At 54.4% G+C, this 8,503-nt stretch overlaps 1 protein-coding gene across 1 annotated transcript in view; it reads right to left on the reverse strand.

The window, feature by feature from the left end:
• The window catches only part of SDK2 (sidekick cell adhesion molecule 2), a 189,974-nt gene that overhangs the window by 98,589 nt on the left and 82,882 nt on the right, over window positions 1-8,503 (reverse strand). The window contains exon 7 of the mRNA XM_021711624.1: window positions 2,285-2,432. Within this exon, the coding sequence (XP_021567299.1) occupies window positions 2,285-2,432 (148 nt within the window). The remainder of the gene's footprint in view (window positions 1-2,284; window positions 2,433-8,503) is intronic.

Below are 8,503 nucleotides of genomic sequence, written 5' to 3' on the forward strand. Positions count from 1 at the left end.
GTTTGTTTTTTGAGTGGGAGTCTCACACTCTTGCCCAGGCTAGAGTGCAGTGGCTCGCTCACGGCCACCCCAGTGTCAACCTGCTGGGCTCTGGCGATCCTTCTGCCTCAGCCTTCCAAGTAGCTGGAATGACAGGTGTGAGCTATCATACCCAGCTACTTAAAAAAAAAAAAATTTATTGTAGAGATGAGGTCTTGCCAAGTTGCCTGAGCTGGTCTCAAACCCATGGGCTCAGGCAATCCACTTGCCTCGGCCTCCCAAAGTGCTGGGATGACAGGCTGAGCCACTGAATCCGGCCTCTCTTCTGGTTTTACTGAATCTGAGTTCAGTATGGGGCATGCTTTGACTCACACAGCATGAGTCCATCTGTTAACGTGGGCACCACTCCAATGCTTCACCTTGCCCTGTAGTCGCATCCTTTGCTACGGGACTGCTGGTCTTCTCACTCAAGGACCAGTGTCTGTCTCCCTGCCTCTTGATTCTAAATTCCACCATGTCCTTGTCTTGGTCAATGGGATGTTGGCAGAAGCTTGAAAAGTGTATGTATTTGCTTCTTCTCCCATGACTCTGCAGTGGGCAGGAGGACATGCTAGGGCTAGCTGGAGGGAGGATGAGGTATGTGGAGCAGAACTGAGGCAACCCAGATATCCAGCATGAGGCCAGTCTAGATCTGCCAATTGCCAGCTGCCCCCAGACAAGGAAGAGAGCCCAGCCAAGACCAGAAGAACCACTCAGCTAAGCCCGGCCTAAATCACCAACCTGTAGAATCACAAAAAAACCCAAAATGTATATTCCTATAAGCCATTGAGATGTTTTGTTATGCAGCATTATTGTGACTGTGGCTAACTGATATATGCTAGGGTGGTGGTTCTCAATTCTGGGGGCTCATTAGAATCACCTGGGGGGTTTTACAAATCTGGATGCCCAAATTCCATCTCTTTCAATCAAATCAGACCGCCTTAGGAAAGAACCTAAGGATCAGAATATTTCGAAATTCCCAAATGTTTCAGCAGGTAGCCAAACTGACCGCCGCTGTCCCAGGACTCATTCCCCACAAGGGCAATCCCCTCAACATGTCTGCGTGCATGTTCTCAGTTGTTTTCCATGTAAGACAAGAACATGTACAGTTCTGGAGTGGGCAGGGCTGATGCCAGCTCACTGCTTACCCCCTGTGTGAATCTGACAAAGTAGTTAAACTTTGGGGAGCCTCACTTTATTGTCTGTGAAACGGGGAGAAAAGCAGTCCGCTCACAGGGGGTTGCTATGAGGATCGTTCATTCACAACTGTTTTCCAGCAGGCACTCTGGGGACAGGAAGGAGAGTGGCAGTGACAGCATCTCCCTCCTGCACGTGTGCTGTGTGCTTAGCTCGGTCCCCGTTCACAGCAGCCACGTGGTCAATGGCAGCCACTGGTATCAGGGGGATATGATGATGCTCTTTTCACTGGACCTCCTGTGAGGTCAGAAGTGCCCATCTGCTCCTCCACTCTGAAGCGTCCAGGACAGGCTCCATCCCGTCTACATGGCAGTCTGAGTGGCCTTCTGGGAGCAGGGGAGAGCTGCAGTCCGGAAGAGGGAAGGGCTGGCTCCAGGCCCTGAGGGGGATCAGGAGGGAGGGGAGGGTGGGTGTGCCCTGGGAGGAAATGCCTTGCTCCTTGCCTTCTGCTGAGGTGTGGGGTGTTGGCTCTGCAGCTCCTGCCCACAGGCCAGGCTGCTTCAGCCAACCCCTGGGGGCGCACAGAGGGGCCCTTGTGAACACTGAAAGGGCCCTGTGTTTCTCTCCACTGGCCTCCCCTGGCCACACCTCTGCTCACAGCCAAGACACACACAGCCCCCCCGCACACCACTGGACCCCTGGCCAAGGGACACGCCCGGGGCCGCCTGGCTACCCAGGAGACGCCAGCCCCTCCGATGTCCCCGAGCGCTGCTGGCCTGTCTCCTGGGCCCGTAACCATGGAGACAGCGCCTCTGTATGTGTCTGTTTGGGTTTCTGAAGTGCTCTGGGAGGCAGATTTATTCCCCAGCTGGCCGTGGAGGCAATGCCCTGGGATTCCCCAGGAAGAGCCCCAAGTGTGGGCTTCATGGTCCCAAGTCCTCGCACCACAGCCCAAGGAAGCCCCTCATAAATCAGCTTCTGTCTCCACCCTGGGGGGTCCCCTGTCTGGCTGTGTCCCGCAGGAGCTAGGAGGGGTTCTGCAGAAAGGGCCCTCCTCGGGGAACTTAATCTGGCCCCAAGCCTCCTCCCCCAGGGCAGGCCCCTCCTCTCCCCCAGGGCAGGCACTCACATGCGGCTACTGGGCGGGATCTTGCGGCCGTCCCGGAACCAGGTCACCTGTGGCCGGGGGAAGCTGGAGATGCGTGGGGCGCGGATGACGGCGGCTTCACCGTGGGAGACGCTCTGGCGCTTGTCGCCCTCCTCGAAGCTCCCCATGTCTGCAAGGGAGAGCGCCAGGGAGGTCAGGGCCCGGAGGTCAGCCTCAGGGACCGCCTGGCTCCCGGAGAATCTGGGAAGGCAAGATGACGTGGGAAGGGGCCATCTCGCTGGGACCACCCTGAGTCCCCCACGCTGCGCAGTCCCCTGGCCCACCACTAGGGTGTGCCCTGCTTTATGCTTCTGTAGCCATATATTCTTGAATCAATGGATTCTTCCAACAACCGTGAGAGGTGGGTCATTATTTCACACATTTTACAACCCCGTAACAGCTCCAATGGGCTCAGAGAGGTGAATTAACTTGTCCAAGGACACATCGTCAGGATTTGAACTCAGGCCTGACTGAAGTCCGGAGTCGGGCCGAGCTGTTTCTCCTTCCCTGCCCTTAGGGCGCTGCTCTGGGCATGACGGGGGTTTCGGTGTGAGGTGAAGGGTGAGTTTTGGGGCTCGATTTCCAAGCCCTCCTGGGGAGGGGTGGTCAGGCATGCTGAGAGAGCTGGGTGGTGGAAGCTTGCTCATACACGGGTGTGGAGAGGATTTCCTCCGTGCCTTGGGTGTGTGAGGCTGTGTGTGTGTGTGTGTGTGTGTGTGTGTGTGTGTGTGTGACATAAACACCATATTGCTCTTTTTAACATGTCTTCCTCTTGGCAGACAAGGAGGGGAGCATTTATCCTGGCTCTGGTGCTCCACTGGCCAGGAGGGAAGCAGAAGTAACACAGGTGGGAGCCTTCAGCTTACTCCCTGCCCTCTGGGGTAGGGTGAATGGGCCGCGGTGGGGGAGGGTGGGGAACTGATGCCAGCAGCGGTGGCCCGGAGATGGGGGCGGGAAGGGGTCCGCATGCTTCTATCACACCCCTGAAAATCAGCACATCCTGCCGCTCCAAATGTGTCCCTGGGCAGGAGTAGGGGCACCACTGGGGTACCTGTCGGAAATGCAGAGTCCCAGGTCTCACCCCAGGCTTGCTGGATCAGAAACAGCTGGGAAGCATTGCCTGTCCCAGATTTGGCCAGAACCACCTGCAGAGTTGAAAAATGCTGACAGAGACTGGTTTCGTGGGTGTGAGGTATGGGGTGTGGGAGGTGGGGTGTGGGCTGGGGTACATGCTTACCACCCCACCCTCTAACCCATCACTAGGATTTGCCGGGGCCCGGTCACGGAATTCCTGTCGGTGCTAAGGTTTCAGGCCACTGACTTGCAGGCCTCAGTCTCCCCACTGCCCGCTCCCGCAACCAAGAGAAGCCATATCCCAAACCATCTCGCTTCTTCCTACCCCGTGGGTGGTTACTACTCAAGTCCACTAAGACCCCTGTCTCTTATTCTTCCTTTCACCAAGAGTCCCCCTGCCTGGCGGCACCTCAGCATCCCTCGAGGAGCCTTGAATATTCCCAGAGGCGAGGCTCTTTTGTGGTGTGTGGGATGGACCTTAGTATTTCTTTTTTAATTGAATCGGAGTCTCACTCATGCAGTGGCACAGACTCATGGTAGCTGCAAACACCTGGGCTCAGGCTATCCTCCCACCTCAGCTGCCCGAGTCGCTGGGACTACAGGCATGTGCCACCACGCCTGGCTGATTTTTAAAATTTTTTTATAGAGACGATGTCACGCTCTGTTGCCCAGGCTGGCCTCAAACTCCTGGGCTCAAGTGATCCTCCCACCTCAGCCTCCCAAATCCTGGCATTACAGGTGTGAGCCACCGAGCCAGGCCCAGACCACAGTATTTCTAAAGCTTCTCAGGCAGCTCTGAAATGAGCCATGACGGAGGGTCGCACTCCTGCTAAGGACAGCCCGTGGTAGTTCTCACACTTGGGTGGGTCTCCGAATTCCCTGGGACTTGACAAACCCACAAAGGTGCTCCCAACCCACCCTCTCCACCCAGGGTTCAGAAAGGGCCTGCTTCGACGCCCCTGGCTCTCTGAGTCCCTGATTCACTCTTTTGGCTCTCGAATTCTGCCGCACAGCACAGTGTGAGACCCGCTGCTATACACACTCATTTTCCAAAGCCCTGGGAGCGACTCTGTTTCCGGCCATGCTGGTCCCCCGGCGGGCTCACTTGGCCTCGTGGTTTGACCGCAATCTCCCTGCTAATGATTCTCGTGTCTCCTGCTCTGACTCTGCCCTGAGCTCTGGATCCCATTTCCAACAGGCCGACCCTCGGTCACCTCCTTGCTCCTGGGTCCTGCTAACGGCTCTCCCTGCACCTGTCACCTAAGCTCAAACCTGTGGAGTCTCTGGTGGTGGTCCTCCTCCTCCCCCCGGCAAAGTCCTTCAGCTGGTCCTCTGGAATATCACTGTCACTTATCAAGGCCCCTCTGGTCCCTCCAGCCTTGCCAATAGCCAGTGAGCCCCTTACTCCATCTTCACGGGAAACGTCTGGCGTGTCTCCGACATCCGGCTCCCCTCACGTCCATCTTCCACACTGTTGTCGATAGTTTTTCCTGACTTGCCTGGAGCCTTTGGCATCCCCTCATTGGCCCAGGAGATTGTCAATCCCCTTGCCTGGACTTAAGGTCCCGCCGTCATCTGCCCCCAACCAACCTTTCTTGCCTTTGTGTCCACACCATGCCCTGTCACTTTAAATTATACCCACCCCAGAATAAGAATCAGATCCCCCGAAGATTCTTAAATATCCCCAGAGGTGAGAATCGTTTAGGGTTTGTGGGGCCTGGACCTCTCTCTTTCCTGCCTGTATTTTGGCCGAGTCCCTACCAGGGCAAACCACAGTTTACCAAGGCACCATGATTCTACAGCATCCTGGAAGGATGTAATTACTTACGTGTTTCAAAAAATCAAATCTGCTGGGCGCTATGGCTCACGCCTATAATCCCAGTACTTTGGGAGGCCAAGATAGGAGGATCACCTGAGCCCAGAAGTTCGAGACCAGCCTGGGGCAATGTGGCAAGACCTTATATCTAGTCTCTACAGAAATATCAGAAACTTAGCCAGGTGTGGTGGCCCGTACCTGTAGCTCTAGCTACTTGGGAGGCTAAGGCGGAAGGACTGCCTGAACCCAGGAGGTCGAGGCTGCAGTGAGCCATGATCCTGCCACTGCATGCCAGCCTGGGCAATGGTGAGATCTCGACTCAATAAAAAAAATAAAATAAAATCCACTGTCGGCATCCTCATTCTAAACTTGGTAAGGCGGTTTGTGTAATGAGAGTAGCTTCGGAGTCTTTCAGGCCTGAGTTCAGATCCCAGCTCTGTTACTTATTAGTGACTGTGATGTTGGACAAAACTTCTGGCCTTACTGAGTCTTAATTTCCTCTCCTGTAAAATGGAGCTAAGACGAGTACCTCCCTCATAGGTTGCACTGGGGATGACATGAGATAATGTGTGTCAGGCTGCATCTCACCAAGGATGTCGGCATCCATATTCCGCTGCCACCCACCTGTTCTTCTTATAGTGTGATTGGCACTCCTCGCCGAGAGGTGGGACCTAAAGCCCTCCCCTTGAATCTGGTGACTTACTCTACCAACAGAACTCACAGGAAATGGCTGGATTCGGTGACTCAGCCTGTCATCCCAGCACTTTGGGAGGCCAAGGTGAGTGGATTGCCTGAGCCCGCGGGTTCGAGACCAGCCCGGGCAACTTGGTGAAACCTTGTTTTTACAATAAATGGAAAAAAAAAAAAAAAAAAAAAAAGCCAGGCATGCTAGTGCATCTGTAGTTCTGGCTACTTGGAAGGCCGAGGCAGAAGGATCGCCTGAGCCCAGCAGGTTGACGCTGGGGTGGCTGTGAGTTTGCCACTGCACTCCAGCCTGGGCTATGGAGTGAGACTCCAACTCAAAAAAAAAAAAAAAGAACTCACGGGAAGTGATGCCATACGACTTCTGAGGCCGCTGTCATCCAAAGGATACAGCTTCCACTGGCTTTCCCTCTCCAGACACACCCCATTAGAATCCCACAACTATGCTGTGAGGAGGCTCAATCTAGCCCGAGACATGGGAAGGATCCACACCGAGGGGAATTGACATCCCTAGATGACAGCCAGCGTCAACACCAGCCATGCGAATGAACACATGGGCCCGCAGATGACTCCAGCCCCAGCCGCCTTCGTGTCTTCCAGCCGAGGCCTCAGTCATCACAGAGTGGAGGAGGCTGAATGTACAGAGAAGGCTGCCTCTGTGGGGGTCTGTCCAGATCCCAGAATCTGAAAGCGTTGCTGTACACCGTTATGTTTTGGGGTACTTTGTTTCACAGTCATAGAAACTGGAAGGGTACATAAAAGTGCTAAGCAATTCTAACAAATATTTATACTATTAAAATATTAGAATCTGATACATTTTCCACAGTTTAGTTTAAACATCACCTCCTCCACCAAGATTACCCCAAACCATCCAAATAAACCAGACTTATTGAGCACTTACTCTACGCCGAGTTTTTTCTAGGTGGGCTCCCCACACATTGTCTCATTTAATCCTCACAATAACGTGACAGGCTCAATTTAAATAAATATACATTTTTAGTTGTTTATTAATTTCTATCACTTGGCTCGGTCAATAAAAAATCACATCAATGAATCACATTGATTTCAGCTGTTGAAATAATTGTATCTATTTAAAAAACTTTTCGCAGAACTCAGAAGATATATTTGAACAATTTCAAGCCATTTTATGGTAATAGTGTGTCTTTCTCCTCTCTCTGGTTTTATGAGCTCCATTTGGTCGGTGAGGAAATGAAGGCTCGTGGAGACAGAGGGCCTTATTCAGCACCAAGCAGCCAGGGCTGGGCCAGCCAGGGCCATACCAGCCCGTCCTGCTCATCCCTCCCTGGCTCTGCCATGACTCACAGCCTGCAGGAATGCTCAGCAGGCACCGTCTTTGTCTCCTCCCATAGATGGTAAACCTTGGGAGGCTGCTATATTCAAAAGCAAAGCCCTGCAAGACACGCAGCCCCACACTCTGCACTCAGCCGCGTCTCTCTGGATCCACCCAACGCCAGCATCCACCCGCTCCTCTTCGAGCCCCCCATGGGCCAGGTGGGCTCTGTGGTGGGCACTGAAGGGAGGCCCGGTCCCTGCTCCTGGGGCTTCCGGTCTGGTCAGGCAGACAGGCATCAGCCAACCAACCCACGTGCAAATGTTCAGTGACGTGCTGTGACAACTGTTGGAGAGGAAGGAACAGGGTTCACGAGAGACAGTCGCGGGAGGATCTACTTTAGAGTGGGAGGTGGGCGAGGCTTCTTTTCAGCTGAGACATAAATAAGGAGTAGGTGTTAGCCGGGGTGTGTGTGAGTGTGTATGTGTGTGTGTGGGAGTGTTATGATCCGAAGGGAAGGCTGTGAGGGAAGCGGGGAGGTGGGAAAGCACGGGCTGGCAGAGGAAATGCGGGCAGGCCCGGGGGCGGGGTTGTGGGCTGGTTCAGCGGACGGGCGTCTGGACGGATGGATAGAGGAATGGACGTATGCGCGGGTGGGCAGACTGAAGGCTGTGCGGGTGAATGGACGGAGAGTTGCATGGGGGGCTGGATGCAGGGATGGACAACGGGAGGAACGAGCGATGGGCTGACGAATGGAGGGCGGGATGGAGGGCAGGATCGATGGACGGGTGGGGGCCGGAAAGGACATGGGGAAGGAGGGGGGACGGAAAGGACATGGGGGAAAGGGATGGGGAGGATGAAGGGATGGAGGGGAAGAAGGCTAGGGGAGTGAGTGGGGGGATGGAGGGATGGAGGAGGAAGGGATGGATGGATGGGTGGGTGGATTGGTGGCTGGGAGAACAGAAGGCCATACAGGTCAATGGGCGGGTGGTCGATGGGTGGACGGATGCAGGGACGGACAGCTGGATGAATGGAAAGACGGATGGAGGGATGAAGGAAGAAATGGAGGGGTAGACACATGGAGGTATGGACGGATGGAGGAATGGAAAGGAGGGGACAGACGGGAGGAGGAAGGGATAGAGGGACGGCAGAGGCAGGCACGGTGGATGGAGAAAAGAATGGTTGCGTGTTTATATGTATGTTTGTACAGCACGATGGATAGCTGTTTGTACATATGTATGTATGTATGTTTGCTTGTTTTTTTTTTTTGAGTCGGAGTCTCACTCCGTCGCCCAGACTGGAGGGCAGCGGCCGCTCC

The sequence above is a fragment of the Carlito syrichta genome, unplaced genomic scaffold (genome assembly GCF_000164805.1).
Source record: "Carlito syrichta isolate Samal-C Ts95f unplaced genomic scaffold, Tarsius_syrichta-2.0.1 Scaffold302417, whole genome shotgun sequence".
Classification (NCBI taxonomy): Eukaryota; Metazoa; Chordata; class Mammalia; order Primates; family Tarsiidae; genus Carlito; species Carlito syrichta.